General features: G+C 34.0%; 2 protein-coding genes across 2 annotated transcripts in view; both read right to left on the bottom strand.

Annotated features, from left to right (window-relative positions):
- The window catches only part of Hk (potassium voltage-gated channel subfamily A regulatory beta subunit hyperkinetic), a 398149-nt gene that overhangs the window by 319378 nt on the left and 58411 nt on the right, over nt 1–20360 (bottom strand). The window lies entirely within an intron of this gene.
- Nucleotides 10098–19985, bottom strand: LOC140444764 (uncharacterized). The gene is made up of 2 exons (XM_072536526.1): nt 19500–19985; nt 10098–10943 (listed from the first exon to the last, which is right to left on the bottom strand). The coding sequence occupies exons 1-2, from the start codon at nt 19808–19810 to the stop codon at nt 10163–10165; spliced, it is 1092 nt and encodes a 363-aa protein (XP_072392627.1). The 5' UTR covers nt 19811–19985; the 3' UTR covers nt 10098–10162.

Genomic DNA, 20360 nt, shown 5'->3' with positions numbered 1-20360 from the left:
AGGAATGATTGCTGTATCGGTATATTTTTTAGACTGGAATTCATGTTGATTTAGGTATTTACCCATAACTACATTGCTTATCTGTAAAAATGAATTAACTCTTTGTAAATAGCAGTATTAAAAGATTTTTAAAAATACCGAAGGAATTGTTGTTGGGCGGTAATTGCAAACTTGTTTTGGGTCACCTTTTTTATGAATTGGTAAAACTTTTTCAATTTTTGTAGCATCTGGAAAGTCGCCATTTGAAAACGATAAATTAACATACGTTAATGACTTCTTCTTCTTAGAGTGCCATATCCCTACGGAACGTCGGCGACTACCATGCTTATAATATTTTTATACTGATCTCGGTCTTGCGCTACGTGTAGCAATTGGTCCGCTGTCAAACCTGTCCACTGCCGCAAATTTCTCAACCAAGAGAGTTTCTTCCATCCTATCCATTTCTTTCCTTCGATTTTACCGTTGAGAATTAGCCGAAGGAACTCATATCTTGGTCCTCTGATTATATGTCCAAGATATTCTAGTTTACGCCTCTTGATAATATTTAATAGAGTTCGTTGATGTCCCATTCTTCGAAGAACTTCTTCGTTTCTGGTTCTGCTAGTCCATGGAATTTTTAGTATCCTTCGATACAACTACATCTCAAACGCCTTGATTTTATTCATGATATCGGCGTTTAAACTCCAAGTTTCACATCCATACAAAAGTACAGACCACACGTAACATCTTGTAAACTTTTCACGGATTTCCAAATTTAATGAGTTATTGGATAATAGAGGCTTGAATTTTTGAAATGAGTTTCTTGCCTGTTCAATTCTACATCGAATTTCGAAGGATGGATCTAGATTTTGGGTAATCCAACATCCAAGGTATTTGAATCTCTGAACTCTCTGCAGCGGTTGTTGGTTTAATATCAGTTGGGTTGCGCCGATATCCACTTTACTGGTCACCATGTATTTAGTTTTATCGATATTTATCGACAGTCCCCAATTTGTGCATTCCATGTCAACTCTATTGATTAGCTCCTGCAGATCGTCGATGTTTTCAGCTAGAATCACAGTATCGTCGGCGTACCGTATATTGTTAATTATTTCTCCTTCTATGATAATTCCTTTTTGATCTTTTAAAACTTCCCTAAATAGATTCTCAGAATACACGTTAAAGAGGGTGGGAGATAGTATACAGCCTTGTCTTACGCCTCGTTCAATACTGATTGGCTTTGATTCTCTGTTGTTGGTATTAATAATGGCTGTTTGGTTCCAGTAAAGTTTGGCAATAAGTTTGATGTCTTTCTCATCTAGTTGGATGCTCTGCAAGGCGGTAATTAGTCTGGTATGCTAAACGCGATCAAATGCCTTTTCAAAATCAATGAAGCTCATATATACGGGTTTTCTTACCTCCCAACATCGTTGAAGGAGTGTTTGCATAGAAAATAGTTCTTCTCTAGTTCCAATGCATCTCCGGAACCCGAACTGCTCTTGACTAATTATTTCTTCGCACTTGTTGTTAATTCGATTTAGGAGAATATGCAACAGTATTTTAACGGCATGGCTCATTAAACTAATGAGTCTACAGTCGCTACATTTCTTAACGTTTGGTTTCTTAGGTAGAGGAATAAAGATCAATTTTAACCAGTCCGATGGAATTTCACTGGTATCATATATATTTGATTGAAAATAGAGTGAGTTCTTTTATATTGTCATTTGAGAGTAATTTTAGCCATTCGCTGTATATTTGATCTGGTCCACTGGCTTTGTTGTTTTTGGATTGGTGTATGGCTTTTTCCACTTCAGCTTTTAAGATTGATGGTCCTGTATTTGCACTTAAGTTAGGTAGTGATCCTCGATCATCCTTAAATATTGCTTTAATGTAGTTTTCCCATTCCTCCATTATTTCGTTTTCTAGGGATAGTGCATGACCTTCATTATTCGAATGTTATGGGTGTATTTCTTTTGTGTACTGTAACTTCTTTTATTTTCTTATGTGTGTTAAATTCGTCATGTTTTCGTTGCAATTCTTCTAGAGATAAATTCACATTCAGATGGCAGCGTTCCAGAGATAGGCCTGTACTTTCTATATGCCAGAAATAACTACATTGTTGTCAGTTTTTAATCGTACCTACAATCGTACGTTATGGGCCGGCTCCTATAAAAGAATTATAATTTCGGAAATATTTATGAATGTGAAACGGAAAAATACTACATTTTTTTAATTATATAATTTTTCTGTTGGTATTTTAAAAATAGAAAGTTATATTTCGGAAATCTGGTCTTTTCGGAATTATATCTTCTGTTCAAAATTGTTTACAATTCGTGGAAATGAAATAATTATTTGTATAATCCGTTTTTGATCTTAATGTCCTTTTAATGACACACTTTCTCTACCTGTATTTACAGTTACAGACATTAAAAAATAATTTAGAATTAAAAAAATATACCTATTTATAAATTCAAAATTATTGTCTAATGCCAGCAATTATAAATTCAGGTAAATACTTGAGAGTCATTAAAAGAATTTTCAGTTGATATCAGACGTTTGTGTCGTGTCAGTGTCAAAATGGCCGCGAGTGTAATAAAATTCAAAAACGGTAATTTGTTAAATAGTGAATGCAAAAAAATAGTGTTAAATGTTTTTAACTATTTATCAAACAGTAATAATGATAAAAGTGTATCAACAATAGTGCGGGAAGTTTCTGCTATGACTGGAGTCTCTAAGCGAACGATATTTCGATATAGAAGTGAAAGTAAAAATGGTCCACTCGTAACTCCTATAAGAAAAAAAAGAACCGGTTATTTGAATAGTCGTGAGAATAGATATGATGAAGCAACTGGGTCTAGAATAAGACAAGTAGTGCACGGTTTTTTTATGGACAATATTCCTCCAACCCTTGACGTAGTACTAGAAAAAATTAAGCAAATGGAGCATCTTCCGAATTTTTCCAAGAGTACGTTGAGAAGACTATTGCACGACATGGGTTTTATATATGGCAAACAAGGTAGAAATTCAATATTAATAGAAAAACAAGAAATAGTCGCTTGGAGGCGTCACTATCTCCGGGAAATAAAGAAACTGAGGAACGAAGGAGCCAATATAATTTATATGGACGAATCATGGGTTAATACTGGAATAACCAATGGGCAAGTATGGCAAGATACAACAATAAAAAATAGCCGACAGGCTTTCGTAAATGGACTTACCACAGGTTTAAAAACTCCGACCGGAAAAGGACCAAGATTTGTTTTAGTCCATGCAGGAAACAAAGACGGATTTGTTGAAGGTGCTGACATCACTTTTCTTGCCAAAAAAGGTGCTGAAGATTAACATGAAGAGATGGACGGAGATCTATTTGAAAAATGGTTTGAAGAGATGTTAATACCGAATCTCCCAAAAAATAAAAAGAATGTCATTATCTTGGACAATGCATCTTATCACTCTAGGAAATTAAATTTTCCCAAACAATATTGGGTGAAACGTCAAATTAAGGAGTGGCTCTATGAAAAGGACATTTATTTTGAAGAAGATTACTTAAAAAATGAACTTCTGGAAACTGCTAATGTATTTAAAAATATTTATGACAAATACAAAATTGATTGTATTGGTGAAAAATACAGGAATCACAGTGACGAACAATGCCGCGTAGATGTACATATCTTAAGACTTCCGCCTTATCACTGTGAACTGAACCCAATAGAAATGGTGTGGAGTGAAGTGAAACGGTACGTGTCCTCTAAGAATTCAAGTTTCAAACAAAACGACGTTAAAACATTGATTTATGAAGGTTATGATAAAGTACAGAACAATGGACATTGGAAAAATTACGTCAACCATGTTATAAAATTGGAGAATAATTTTTGGACAGTAGACAACATTCAAGATGACATTGAACCTATTAGAATTTCATTAAACGATGACTCTGAAGATGAACTAGATTATGAAAATGAAGATGATTGAAAATTGTTTTTCGGGGGTATTCTTTTCTCAGTAAAGGTAATAAAATATTTAGTTGATCTGGTTGAAATGTAGCACACTTAAATAACTCATTAATCGACATAATTTCAAGTAGTTATATTAGACGTCATTATGCAAAAAATAAAGTTATGAACATTTAATAAATTAGTGCACAATTGAGGCCCCTAGAACACAAGGGGTGTAAGTGCCAAAAACAAAGTTTTGAAAAATCTTTGTTCAAAGTTCGATATAAATTTAAAAACCTAGGTAGCACTTTTTCAGTTTTCAGCATGTTTTCAATGACATGTAATTTTTGATGGTGTTATTGTTGTTAATGTAGAAAGTTTGAAGCCAAAAGTACGTGCCTGTTGTTAGATATCAGTTGCTAAGTGATAAGCAACTGCACTTACACCCTTGTGTTCTAGGGGCCTCAATTAGGGGTTTTTTGCAATTATCTGTCATTTGTTTATGTATTTTAATTTACAAACTAAAAAATTAAAAAACTGTTTAAGATCTGCAACATTTATTTGAAACATTTTTCCCTAAAATGCACGAGGAACAAAATAGGCAAAAAAATGATTTTTTCCAAACTTTATCTTTCTTTAAAAAATAAACAAAGCAAAATTGGCTGTAATTCTTCAAGGAATTATCATCAGTTATCCCTTATCTACCGTTTAGAACATTAAAAAACCTGTAGAATATTTTTCATATTTTTTTCCCTATTAACTGCGGTATTATGTATAAAAGCATTTTAGGAATTATTACCATTTATTTCATTCACGAATTTTCTATTAACAACTTTAGCTTACCTAAACATATCTTAGTTTACCGTGAGTTTGGCCCTGCTTATTTTACAAAAGTAGCAAAACTTACAATGGCAGTAGAATTGGCAACGCTGTTATCCTATATCCGTACACTGCCATCTCAACGTGACTTTATTTATAGTTCCTCACATTTTGCTTGCATCCATTACTCTGTGGCTTCCCTGATTTTTCTTCGAATCAGATTATGCTTTCGTTTATACTCTGAGTTATTTCTATTTTTAAGCTGTCTTCTTTCGTCCATCATTTCGATTATTTCATCTTTCATCCACGCTTGCTTTTTATAATGGGTGACAGTTCCACGTTGCTGTATCGATGATACCAGTCTTTATGTTATCCCATCTTTCTTCGACTGTTGGTACATTGTATACTTGTGTGATGTTGTCTCGAATTTTTTCGTTCATTGTCTGTTCAAAGTGATGTTTAAATTCTTCTTTTAGTTTTTGTCTATCGTATTTCTTTGTAATGGAAGGCTTTTTGATTGTCTTTAATTTTAGGTTGATTCTAGATGCCAGTAAATTGTGATCGGTGGCTGCGTCGGCACTTGGATATGTCTTAGTACATTTACATGAGTTTCGAAATCTATTGTTAATCATGATATAATCTATTTGGTTACGCATTACACTACCATGGCCATCTCTCGGTGATATCCATATATAGAGACGTCTTTTTGGTCGTTTAAAACATGTGTTGGTGATAACAAAGTTTTCCTCTTGGCAGACCTCTACCAATCTATCACCTCTTTCGTTTCTTTTCCCAAGACCGAGTCCTCCAGTAACTCCGGGAGTTATGTCTTCTCCTACTTTAGCGTTGAAGTCTTCCATTATTACACAAGTTTTTTTGTGTTATTTAGTGCTTGCTTTAATACATGGTAAAATTCATTAATTTCGTTGTCTGTACTGTTACTTGTAGGAGCGTATACTTGTATTAAGTTTATATCAATCTTACTTTTAATAGTTATCATCATTATTCGCTCTGAAAGAGGAACAAATTTGTCAACCAGATTTTCAAGTCGTTCCTCAAGAATTATAGCAACACCATTTTGATGAACGTCATCCGTTTTTCCGGAGTAATAAGTAATATAACCTCCACTTTTTACAGTTCCCGATCCGGTCCATCTAGCTTCGCTAATTCCAAGGACTTGCAGGCCCAGACGTTTCATTTCGAGTTGTACATTTTTTAGCTTTCCTGATTGATATAAAGTTCTAACATTCTACGTAGCAATATGTTTTATTAATGATCTATTTTTATTTTTATTTTTCCCTCCGGAGATTCTTAGCACCCCTGTCCCATTAAAGGGACGCCGGAGACTCGGGGCCGTAGTATGATTTGTATTTGTCATGGAGCTTTTCTTGGGAGATTTAGTGCAGTAGTTTCCCATTGATTTCTGCACCGCAGTATCAGTCAGTTAAATCATTATGATTGCCGCCTGTGGGTGTCTGTCGTCAAACCTGCTAGATGTCATTCTAACAGCCTTGATTCAGTAATGGCATCACTGCTGCCTAATGCCATGCCCTCAGTTGATCCGCGGGTACTGATTTGGCTAAGCCTTATTCGTACCTGCCCTGCATCTCTGCAGGAACATTCCCTATCAGCCATTGGGACGCGCCGTGTCGGGGTTGAGGACATCCCCCGCCCAGTCTGTCTTACGCAAAGTATTGAGAGGCTCCTACTCAATTCAAAGTCCCTCCTCTACGCAAGCTGAGACCGGCACGGCCGCACGGTCGTACGTTAATGACAATATTATAAAAAAAATAACCTATATAGTCCTGAGTCCTGAGTACAAGGCCTCCCACACGAAATCTTACCCCGAACAATGCAGGCTAGCGTAAAGCGCTCTATTCCCGCTATCTCTTCTCTAGTTACTTATCATCGATCTGTATTGCTTTCTCTCTGGGCTACGCCCAGTTCGGCGACCTAGCGCTCGAGATGCCTCTCTTGCCCGTTTTTTGGGTTTTGTTGGTATGTTGTTGTAGTGTTGTTTACTATTTTTTGGTAACCCAAACCGTTTTTTGTGTTTTTTATAGATTTTTTTTAAGCTGTCTGAAACATTTTAAATCAACTTTAGTAAATACACTATCATGATAAAGGTGAACGTGTTTTGTTCTTTTGATAGAGCTACAATCTAGATTTTATTACATGTTTGCTAATGCTTGCTGTTTGGGTGTGCGGTGTTTCCGTCTATGGTACACATCATAACTTAATATCTCTCGCAGGTTCCGGTGTGAGTGGTCTGCTAACTCAGCGAATTTTATTCTGTCTTTTTTCCCCTTCATATCCAGAACCCTTATTTGTTTTAGGTCTCTGAATAGGAACCGTTCTGCGACGTATCTGGGACGCTTGCAGATTCTCTAAGGCAGTTGTTGTGTGCTGTTTGAATCTTCTTTTTACTGCTATATGCTAGATTTAATTAAAATATATCATCTCTAATATAATTTCTATAGTTCTAAAATTTACTTCTTCATGTAATCATATACTATTTTGGATTTACCAATATAAGGCGTATATTGATTACAATAAAAATATATTTTATCCAGTACAAGTATACTTGTTTAAATTTAACTATCGACTAAAAGTTTATTTTAAAATATACAATATATTACACAGCCAGAATAAAATAACTTTATGCCACCCTGTAATCAACTTCTACTTTAACCCCTAGAACTGTTAATGAAGGACAAAGAGTTGTAGTCTAATTACATAAAAAGAATTCAAGAAGGTATAATTGGAGCAGACGGTTATTTATAGAACGACTTCTTTAACTTTTATTATACACACTTTTTCTTGTATTCTAATGAGTGTATTAAATTATATTAAGTTTTCAGTTATAAAGTCATTAGAGTTTGGCTGTTTTGTCAGTCAAATAAAATACAAGGGTAGTACAATTTAAACGTCTTTATACTGCATCACTTTTTCAACTCTCATTTATACAATTTGAAGCGTATAATTTCACGCTAACTAGAACCTATTCTCTATTTACTCCATTTACCTACAACTCAGTCGGTCAGGTAGTTAAGCGGAATAGCCGAACGAATCGCATTCACTTCACTGAGAATGATCTAGCGCAGAGCTGTCCAACTTCAAGTAGTTTGGGGGCCACCATATAAGAAAACAAGAATGTGAGGGTTGCACCATATGCGACTTGGTAAATTATTTATAATAAATAAAACTGGTGTATATTTGGATATCTATTTTTATTTATATATTCTTAAATTTAGTGAGAAGTGTGTGGATGCTGATTTTCACCAATAAGAGTATCAATATTAATTTCAATATTTGTTGTTGACAAACGAAGCAACTGAAAAAGCGATTTATCAGAGAGCAAACATCTGTATTTGGATTTTATAAATCTATTGTTTGAAAAGCTGCTTGCACAAAGGTACGTGCTTCCATGTATGAAACCCATTCTAAGACAAAATTTTCTTAAATTGGAATAACGTTCCTCTGGTAGTCATTTGAAAAAGTCAAATCCTTTTTCAGGTCTTCCCTGGTAAAAAGGCTCTAACTGCAAATCACACAGTTCCAGTTGAAGGTCAGGGTCAGGTCTTACAATTTCAACATAGATAGTGAGTGGCTGACTAAACAGTCATATCTTCTTCAATTTTCCTGAAGTCACCAAATCAACTGTCAAATCCTTCTATAAGTGTTTCAATCGAATCGAAAGAATGTAAAATCTTACTTCTCTAATGTGGACTTGAAGAGCATAATTTTAATTTTAAATCCTTTTATATGACCATACAAGTTGGCAATATTTTGTTGTTTTCCTTGAGGCTTCAAGTTTAAATTCGTTTAGATGAGAGGTCATGTCGGTTAGAAATGCGAGGACAGACAAGATGTTTTCAAATTCCGTAGGGTTGGACTTCATTTCTTAGGAAAAGGACAATTTCCTTGCGTAGAGCAAAGAAACGTTCCAAACAGTTTCCGGCGCTTTACCAAAGAGTTAGTGCAGTAAGTTAGTGAGTGAAACTTCCTATGAGTGAGTGCTCGATTAACCCTTCTGATAGTGTTTCATCTGTTTTAACTCATGGGATCAAACAGATGCCATGAAAACAACTTTCATTGCATCTGTTTGACATAAGGATTTTCCACATAAGACATCTTGGAGAACAATGCAGTATATTATCGAATCCTCTCTAATCAGATACGGCTTTTCTTACCGCATCGAAAATGTCAGTTCCAATGGTTGTTCTATGTAATGGAATTAAACTGAGCATCTTCTCTTCTCCTCTCTTCTACACTCATCTTTAATAGTTCGAATAAAAATTACAAGTTGACTGACATCAGACTGGTCAGTACTTTCGTCGAGACACAAAGACAAAAACGTGCATTTTTAATTGTGTCATACAACTTTTTAGAAACGTATTCATCAATATGCTGTATACGTCTCGCAATTGTTTGATGAGATACTGCAACTGTTTTGAACTTCTCGGTGATTTTTGGTTCATTAAACAGTTCTGATATTTTGATTGTAGAATTCTTTATAATGAGTCCTTCACTAAATGGTTCTTTCGCTTTGGCAATTTACATAGCTACTTCATAAGAAACCGCAATACTAGTTTTGATCACTATTTGACTTTTTGAAAAAAAAATTTTATTGTTTCAGTTTTTTTTTCCGCGATTACGGTAAGTCAAGTCTAGACAGTATATTGTGAAAACTTTTTCTCATGCAACGAAGTATAATGATGTTTTATATTACATTCTTTGGGAACTGATAGAACTTGTATACACACAAGGCACTGTAGTTTATTATTATTGTTTGTCATCAAATAGTCGGTTTCCCATCGGTCATTATACGCTCAGTGTTCGTCCGCTATTTAGCTTTTTTGAGAAGACATAGTTGGTTGCGTACAACTATTTATTTCAAACTAAAATAATTACACTGAGCAGTTTGACCTTCTAACTGGTCATTTACCTTTCATAAAAACTAATCACATCTACAAATATCAATAGATATCAAGTGTTTGAGTTTTTATTGATAGGAAACTCCGATCAAAAGATATTCTTACCGTTGAGCTAATGCAAATTTTATTTAAAAAATTGATTTCGCGCTTGTAACTGACATTCAAAATCACCGGTCGCTTGAAGCGTTATTAAGAGCATTGTTCAGCTACATTTCTTGTTTAAAACATTTTTCGACGGCGTACAGATTCTTGGTAAATCGATATTTTTCGTAGAGGGGGGGGGCTAGAAAGAAGCCCGGCGTAGGCTTTTTGCATCTTTTTTTGGGGTTTCACAATTGATATTCTCAGCAAAATTCAGCGTGTTCGTCTTGTTTATAGAGATAAAAGTTTTGACGACTCTACTATAAGATACAAATAAACTAGTGAATGCCGTTTAATGGATATTTTTATTTATTTTAAATTACAATAATTGTTTACTTTACTACCATTTACTCAGTGTACAGTTATTCTTAAATTTAGTTCTGGCCCTTCCCTTAGCAAAGCTCCTAAAGATGCTTTACTTACCATTAAACAATTTAGTTCACCTGCGATGTCTTTGTACATTAAATTATGTGCTGTGACATGCACTTCGCAATAAGTTGAGAATGCTATAGAATCCGATTTTGAACAGAGTTCTATAGTACTGCGATAGTGATCCTCACATGGACAAAAGAGCCAGAAAAGAGCCGAAGCTTGGCTCGGTTTCTTCTCTGGAGAGCCTGTCACCATGAGCCAGAAAGAGTTTATGGGAATGTGTTGACTGAACTTGCTGCATGTTTTTATAACGCTCTGTGAGCTTTGTGAGTTTCTTATATCTATTTTGTTAAACTCATAGACAGTTATTACTGCTATGCAGTAGTTACTATTATGTTCTATACTTGAAACGTCGCACGGAAGACAAATTTCTTTTCCTCTTTCAACATTATATTTCGGAATATTTGGATGTTCATGTTTGAAATGTGTCACAAATGTCGATGTTGCTACTACCTTCTTGCATGGTTTGTGAGGACATTTTATGGGAACTTTAGACTGCTGTGGTAATGTTCGTTGGCTATTAGTTTTAATGAGAGTATTTTGGCTGATTTCGAATACATGTGATGGCTTTGAGACAACTCGGTCGACGATTCCATTTTTTTTACTTAGTAATAATCGCACTTCATCCGTAGGAAGCCGAAATAATGCTTCAACTGTTACGTTTAAGCCGTTTTGTACTTTTTGATCTTTCAAATCTAACCTAAAATATAATAAAGACATTGGTGAAACGTATTGAATTAACGGTGTGATTATGTATCTTATAAGATCTTTAACAAGGAAAACAACCAAGGTCATAGGATATCCTTTAAAAATTAAAAATTAAAATAAAAAAAATATAAACTCTGGGCTGGAGCCAGAGATAAGTAAATTAGAAATAAACCGGAAAGATGAACAGGTACACTCGAAATCAATAGAAATGCTGGAAACATTCCAATACAAGTCTTATCATAATAAGTGTTAAGAAATCTATTCACTAACTAAATAGAATAACACAACCAAAGTATTAAATGTAAAGACTGATATGTTTTTGTACACACTCCTTATGACAAATCAAAGAATGGAAAAGAAAAGTATCTTTAAGCAGCGCTTTTGGCTTACAAAGCCATCTTCAGAGCTACGCTACAATAAAACCATGATATAAATCTCATTTGATCGAAAAATACAGAAATTTTCCTTTAAGCTGTTTTTATGTTAATATGTAATATATCCGTTGAAAAAAACACAAAAGAGACTGGACTCCCCAAAAAAACACATTAAAAAATTTGGTTATGGGTGTCAGAACCCGGCCATTTGTTGGATTTGAAGAAGCAGATAGAATGAGGCAAATCAAATGCCAGCTCTTTAAATGATTCCTCAAAGAATTGGCATATGTCATATATACGAATTAAGATTACTAAATTATCAAAAAATTGATTAATTAAAATTCGTAATAAATTAGAAATTTATAAAAGACTGTCTAAAATTAAGTTTTATAAATCTTGGTTTGCATAGCATCATAATGAATATATTTATAGTCCTTTTCCATCATATTGATAGCACATTATGTATGCAAATCCTCAATAGGTCAAAAAACCATAGGCGTCACCCTATACTTGTTTTGAAATAAATAAAAAAATTAATATTTTAAGATGCCGTCAACAATTCATTATCTTTTAAAAAATCTTCTGTAAAATAAGTGTCCACTAATCTCACTATACCTTTTTTGTGCGTAAAAAATGTCGGTATATATGCCACACGATTATTGTTAATTATACACGGGTGATTAACGAGAGAATTCAATGTTTCACGAAATAAATTAATGTAAACAGTAATTTAAAGGTGATTATTGTTTTCTAAACAAGTTATCGCCTGACACAAAAAGAATACCTTCTTTGAACGATTACCTGGAATTACTGGTAAGGCTTCACTAATGATACTTTAAGTAGTTTTTATGCCACATTACAGCTTATGCCAATAATATAAATTAGAAATTGTTTGCATCTTCCATTTAGTTTGTAGATGTACATTGTTCATGTCTTACCTACCTACGTTTTTGGTGTCGATATTTTGTTATTTGCATTTAAAAATGACGTCGACAACAGGTTTTATCCCGGTTAAGTGTAGTTTTAAAGGTGCCTTCAGTCTAAGAGAGAAAAATATAATATGAAATGTACACGATGCACTTGTACATCAACGCCCTTTAAGTAATGTTCGTGAAATCGTTAACATGTGTTCAAATATGACAGGGGTTGGAGAAGCAACAATTTATAGATTCCTAAAAGAAAGAAAAGGAGGAACTGTTTCATCTCCCAAGAAGAGTGGAGGGAGTAAACCCTTGGAAATTGAAGAAATACATAAAAACATGATAAGATGCCTCCACTCATTTTTTTTTAACAAAGAATTTCCAACATTGGACAAAATCAAAACATTAATTAGAGAAAACGAAGAGTTACCAATCATAAGCAACAAGAAATTAAGGGGAGTATTGAGAGAGATGGGATTTCGTTGGCAAAAGAATAGAAGAAAATCCGTTTTAATTGAAAAAGATTACATTGTATGTTGGAGACTAGATTATCTAAGAACTATTAAAAAGTAACGAGAAGAAGGGAAAACAATTTTTTATTTGGACGAGACTTGGCTAAATGAAGCTCAGACTGTACCATATCTATGGGTTGATACAAATGTGAAAAGTTCCCGTCAGGCATTCATCGAAGGTGTATCTACTGGAATAAACAATATTCCCGTTGGAAAAGGACGCAGACTCATAATAACCCATATTGGAAACGAATACGGTTTTGTCAATGGTGGATTATTAAGTATAATAAGAGTCTCCCGTTTTATACCGCTTCGCGGCTTTGGGAGTATAGCAGGGTAGTCTGCTATATCTAGGACCTACGGGATACAAGGAAGGTAACATGGCCAGTGCTACGCTTCAACCGCCTATTATTACCCCTGGTTTTACCCAAGGTACTCATTTTATTCAGGCTGCGTCGACCTGGGGCCTATAGACATTTTTAAAAATGTCTAGTTGTTTTTGCCGGCGGTAGGATTCGAACTCCGGACTACCGGCATGCGAGGCAAGAATCCTACCGCTTGCGCTACGCAGGCCCCGGAGTATTAAGTTTTGCCTCAAAATCAACCAAAGATTACCACGAGAAAATGACTGCTGACGTTTTTGAAGAATATTTTGAGCAAATGTTGGATTTAATTCCAAAAAATTCTGTCATGGTCATGGATAATGCTAGTTACCATTCAAGACTAGCAGAAAAATTGCCAACAACGGCATGGAAAAAAGGAGAGATAATCGAATGGTTGGATAAACACGCAATTGAGTTGAAAATTGACTGAAGGTCAAAGTAGATTCAATCGTCACGTGAAGAGTAGAAGTTTTAAAGGTGCTTTGTCTGTTGCTTTACAAAGAGGTTATGTTTCAGATTTTCAAACTTACATATTATTATTTATTTTGTTGTGATTAACGGGTACAGTTTGTTGCAATGACTGAAGTGAAAACCCGAAGAAGTAATGGTACTGGCAGCTTTGGCAAGGAACAAACACAACTTAGGGATTCTGGTAAGGCATATAAAACTAGAAAACGTAAAGATATAGCAGCAAAACCGTTGCTAACACAGGAGATTTGTAACATCTGTCCCACTTTATATATATTTACTTAAGACTTTCAATGTCTTACTTTTATATATAATTGAAGTAATTAGAACAGTGAGATTTATTTTGTACTTCTCTGTTTTTTTTTAACGAAACATGTTAGTCTGCAAAGTATAAGTAATTAATGAAGAGATAAAGAAGTTATATTTATTGGAAACACATATGTTAGCATTGTGTTAAGAGAATTAGGAATTAAATACGAAAAGAATAGTAATCCAGGAGCATTAATTGACCGCACCAATATTGCTGCCTTAAGAGCTAAATCAATTAGCAAATATAAAAAAAATTTTAATAGTGTGCAGTTAAATTTTAAAACGAACTTAGTTCCGTATATTGACAGGTCAGGTTCGTGTTACTGTTACATTTTGGCTGGTCTTCTGTCATCATCCGATCTGTTCAGACCACTGCAGTCGGCTATATATGTAGAAAACTCATTGTTAATATTATTATTAGTTTAATCTTATTCATTCGTGCACATTATTGAAAAGTAAGGAAGTAATGTGCCGTACCAAATCATTTGGGTTGTTCACTGGAAGATTAAGTGATTACAAATAGTTCACAAGTTTCTCGGTACGACCACATACACACATGGAATTCAAGATGTTCTAGTCATCCGTGGTTTATTCACGAAAAGATTTATTTTTGCCGCTGTACTTACCTTTAATCGTACGTTGTGTTGCTGGATATCAGTTCGTTAAGATGATTCCTGTTCAAAATCCAAGGTAGCAATTTTTTTTTCTTTATATCCATGAGTCTACCTTTTGGTCAACAACAGTAGCTAAAGACTGCTCCATCTGGATTTGATACAGGGAGACAATTTATTATATCTCCGTTATCTTACTTTTATATAAAACAGTTACTGTTTATTTTAACCACGCAACCACAAATCCTACGAAACTTGTTATAGAAAATTATGTCATCGAAGCAGTGAACGAATTTGTATATCTGGGAGTGCTCTTTAACACTAAAAATAATACTACTGCAGAGATAAACCGCAAGATTTGCACGGTCAACAGATGCTATTTTGGGCTCAAACTCCTCCTTAAATCCACAATTATATCGAGACATAAAAAATAACACTCTACAAAAGAATAATACGCCCAGTCCTAATATGGTTCAGAGATCTGGAGTCTAACAAAAAGAAATGAAAACATGTTAGCATGTTTCGAAAGAAAAGTACTTAGGCAAATCTATGGAACAGTGAATGACAATGGAGTGTGGAGAAGACGATACAACTTCGAACTTTATAGAACATACCTGGAACCAGATATCATAAAACATATTAAGATAAGGCGTCTGAGCTGGATAGGGCGTGTATTGCGGATGGAACAAAAGCTTGACCCAGCTAGAAAAACGCTCCTTGATAGACCCATTGGTCAGAGAAGAAGAGGAAGACCCAGAACAAGGTCCCTTGATAATATCGATGAAGATATGAGCAATATGGGAATGTGTGCTTGGCGGAGGAAGGCGATGGATAGGGACGATTGGAGAGAAATTCTTGAGGAGGCTAGGACCCACGCAGGGTTGTAAAGCCAGAATAATAATGACTGTTTATTTAGTTTTTTGTTTGTAAATCATATAAGAATTGTTTAAATAGTTTTTTGTAGAAATTATAAATAGTACTCTAGGTATCTAAATTAAACGTTTCAAGCTCAACGTTTTTTTATATTCTTTATTTATTCAAAGGGAAATAAAACAATTTCTCCGCAAGACAACAGTGTTGTCTGTGTACCAGAAGGGTGTAACGGGATTTAATTAAGCATCAGATCTAAGTAACCTAATTCAGTTTATTGCTTATTGCTAAACGGATGATTGTTTGTTTACGACATTGAAAATATCGGTGTAACTGGAACGCGCTCTGACCTAGTGAAATTTGCAATGTAATCAAAAGCTTATAAAATAATGTGTACAACTTAAACAAGTAAAAACAATAATATATCAACAAGCGCACTTGTGTTAAATAGCTGGAAATCACGGGATTATGTATTATTATTATCATTATTGTTAAGAATGAAGAATCAAGAGAACGGTCTAAGTTAGTATTGTCAAGTCAACTGAGTACTATCTAGTATTGTACTTAGATAACTAATAAACTAAATCATGAGTATCTAGTGTGTTTTAAATAAATCTACCATACGAAACGATAAGTGAAGCATTATTTATTACAAGGGTATGATGGTAAACGTTGTATAATCAATTCTTCGAAAGGATTTGTTACTGAAACAAGTTTATTATTTCGCCCAAAATCTAAAGTAGCTGATTACTATGGGGAAATAAACAATGAAATTTTCACGTAATGGATAAGTGAACAAGTAATTCCCAATTCAGAAAAGCTAATTTTAAGTGTGATGGATAATGCTCCATATCACAGTGTTCTTTTAGAACAGCAACTTTCCACTGTTTCAACTAGAATGGAAATTATTATCTGGTTGACAAAGACCCAGATCAAGTATGACGCAAAACTTGCATAACCTGAATTATTACAAATTGCAAAAATGAACAGAAAAGAGAATGTATATATACTTAATTGATTAGCTACTAAGAAAACATGGCGTGAAGTGTTAAGACTACCTTCTTATCACTGTTATTCAACGCTATTGAATTAATAGGAAATAGGATCTTTTTATGACAAAATAGGTAATGTTATATTTTACTCGCATTAACGAAGTATTCATTTAGATTTTCAGGGTTTGGAAGAGAAAATGTTTGAGCTGTGTTAGTTTTATTTCGAAGATCGTTTATTATGGACCAAGTTTCTCTTGCAACATTTTTAGAGCTGCCCAGACGATTCTGATAATACATTTTTGTAGCTGTTTTGATAAGTTTTAGATAGGCTGTTCTGTACTTGGAGATATATTCAGTGACAAAGACATTGGTAGTAAATTTCTTGATGTATAGTAGTGAACGCATATTCTTCTGATATTTTAGTAGTCCATGGTTTGTAATATTTTGACTTAATTGTAATTAAAGGAAATGCCTTATTGAAAATACAGACAAGATTATCTAAAAAATCCCTGAAAATATAGTCCACGTCTACATAGGGAAAGTGCCACCCAGAAGTCAAGCACAAATTTTGGAATTTACGAAAGTTCTGAGCGGAAAAAATCCTACCCAAACGTTGGGCTTTCGAGGATTGTTTGTTAAGAGTGTTAAACTTGGTATAAACTGCTTCATGGTCAGAGAGTCCTACATTAATAATTGTAGAACGTACATCAAGAGGTGAGAAATCTGAGACAATATAATTAATTATGGTAGTTGTTCTTTTAGTAATTCTTGTAGGAGAATTAACGTGCATTGTGAAACCATACGATTCGAATATATTGACCAAGGATAATTGGGTAGCACAAACAACAGCGTAATTACTTAATATTCAAGTCACCGCATAGAATCTTTCTGCTTTTATTGGGCAGGTCATCTAACAAATTTAAAAGGTTCTAAAAAAATAGTTCCGTGCAAGAATCAGGAGATCTATGAATGTGAAGAAGGTATAAATTAAGATTCTTTAACATTACCATTCAATCAATCATAATATATGCTGGTAATATGAGTAGTTCAGATGCTGACACTGAAGAAATCTTAAATTTATTGTAGACGATGCTTAAATATATATATAATAACGGATTGATTACGGCTGTCGCCGCTTCTCCGCCCCCAATTTCCATCTTTTTCTGTCATATGCAGTTGCCTCTTCTAAGTCTCTTGCCGCCATTGCTTCATCAATATCGTTGCGTCAACTTCTCCGTGGTCGTCCTCTCTTTCTTCTTTCAGGAGGGATCCATTCCAGTACTCTTCTAGGCCATCTGTACTCTGGCATTCTTTTAACATGTCCGAACCAGATTAATTGTTTTCTTTCTATGTCATCATTGATATTTCGCTCCAGTTTCGATCTACCGCAGCTTCGTCTCAGATAATCCATTTCTGTCGTCATAAGTTTGTTTCTATTAGCTTTGGTGACGTCCCATACTTCCGAACCGTAAAGTGTAATACTTTGGACTATACTACCGTAAATGTGTTTTTAGGTTTCTCGTCGAATTGTTTTTTGCCAGAGAAAAGTGTTTAAGGCACGGAACGCTGCTCTGCCCTTGTTTATTCTCTCCCTGATTTCATCTGCGCTATTTCCCTTCTTGTTGAAAATGACCCTCAAATATTTGCAGGATTGCACGACTTTGATTTTGTCGTCTTCCAAGACTAGGTCACATATTTCATCTGTTTCCACTGAGAGATGTTCACATTTTGTCATATTCATGTTTAGACCTGCTACGTCATATTCTTATTGCAGTTTTCTTACCATTCTAGCTAAGATCGTAGCTGTCTTCGGCAATTACTATCTGGTCATCCGCAAAGAAAAGTGTATATAGCGTGTTTCCTTCCACCGTTAGTCCCATGTTTCTACATTTTTTTTACCCATTTCACTAAGGATCTGTCCAAATAGATTTTAAATAAGGTGGGTGACAGACAGCAGCCTTGTCTTAGTCCCTTTGTTGTTTGAAAAGGCGAGGTGATTTCTTGTCCCATTTTAATTCTTGCAAAGTTTTGTTCGTAGTATTTTTGAGTGGCGTTAATAAAAACTGGGTTTATTTTCAAGTTACCCATTTCTATCCTTTAATTTCTATCATTCTATCTACGATGCTTAAATAAATATGTAAAAGAAATTGTTTTTTGTTTTTCAAAGGGTTTCTACTTTTCAATTTATTATAAATAGTTTTCTCTGTTTGAATTTCGTTGTGTAAATTTATGTACATTTTTTTCAATTTAGTTTGATAACATGTGTAAGCTGCATCTAGTCTTATTATGTCTATTAGAAGTAGTTTCAGTCATTTTGTATGAATAATGCCCTTTACGAGGCTCAAAGGTCTTCGATCTTGAATCTATCAATCTCCTCAATAGTAGTAAAAAGAAAACCATTAAATAATTTTGAAAACTACATTTAATACTGAAAAAACAGAATGACCAAGATGATGCAGCCTTGGGGTAGATTTCTATTTAGTTTTTAGATCATCACCCATACATTTGATTATTTCGGATTACTAGGGCTTAAATATTTATTTACTGTAGATATTATTGAACAACCTGTAGGTTTCCAAAAATTGGAAAATCACGTTTATAAATGTAAACCTAGTTTTCAAAAAAAAAAACAAACAATAAGAGGAGGGATAACTTGAACATGGGGGGAACAGTGGTGTCAGGATAAAACAGGTCATTTGCTTATAATAAAGAGTAAAAAGAACATATTTACCGAAAAAGAGCTCTAATGGGAGGATATACAGACTAAAGCACCAAGGAAGCAAGTGCATAGAGAAATAAAACGGACAATTTGCTTAAAATAAAGAAGAAATAAAAAGAAAAAGATCACTTTTATCACAAATAGTAATGCTGAAGGTTCGGCAATAAGTATGTCTTTAAAAATATTTTTGTCAAATGCATAAAACTATTTTCTTGGCGCATATTAGATTTTAAAAAATCATGTTTGGAATAACCTACACTATAAATAAATATTTCATTAGTCGTTTCAGCTTTCAAAATAGAAGTAGTTTCCAAAGCTGCTCAAAAAATAATTAGTTTACTTTGTTGTAGTTTATTCCCAACAGATTTATTGATAAAAACGTATATTTACCTGTTACAATTAAATCCATTGTTAAAAATTTGGTTAGCATTGTATCTGTAGGGCCTGCCAATGCCAGGTTTAGTTTTTATTTTATTCAAAAAATCCGCATTTACTTTGCTTTGAGTAAAAGCTCCAGTTACCTTACATACTACACAGGTCGCCCCATTTTTTTGGTATCCCTTATACCTCCTCTTTAGATCAACAAAACAATCGATGCAGTACTGATGATTTAGTGGACACTGATACAATGGAACCGTTCTAGGTATCTCGTCACATAAATTGCATTTGACAATAGTGGTCCAATGATTGGCTTCTTCCATAATTCAGGAATGGAAGGAACATTCGATGATGGTATCGTTCATCTTTCGCCAAATTCAACGTCAGATACAAAAATTTTGTTTGCCAAACACATTATATGATAATTATGATATATTGAATGATGCTTGACAGATTATTTGATTAACAAAAATTTGACATACGTTGCTTATAGTATCAAAATTATGTCAATTTCTAATTTAACAAATCATAATATAGTATAAATAAAAATTACAAAGATTTAATTACATTGATTTAAAAAATCAACTATCAACTCAATCCAAAGATAAACAGTCCTGTATTCTTTTGACATATATATTGACAGTAGCGACCCCCATCGGGAATAAAACAACTTCTAAGTTACTCAATCGATGAGTTACGTTAGTATGACGTAACATTTTCATATTTTGAGGTTAATATTAATTTCCACTGCTCCGATATATCGGTTTGTCTATGGATATATCTATTATTTATACACGTATATTATTTATTCATACAAAATTGCGAAAAAATCTGAAAACAAGATGCTATCTTTAAAATGAATATGCTCATAAT

Source organism: Diabrotica undecimpunctata, chromosome 6, assembly GCF_040954645.1.
Source record: "Diabrotica undecimpunctata isolate CICGRU chromosome 6, icDiaUnde3, whole genome shotgun sequence".
NCBI classification, from domain to species: domain Eukaryota; kingdom Metazoa; phylum Arthropoda; class Insecta; order Coleoptera; family Chrysomelidae; genus Diabrotica; species Diabrotica undecimpunctata.
Note: the sequence above shows the minus strand (reverse complement) of the source record. Positions and strands in the feature narration are given on the sequence as shown.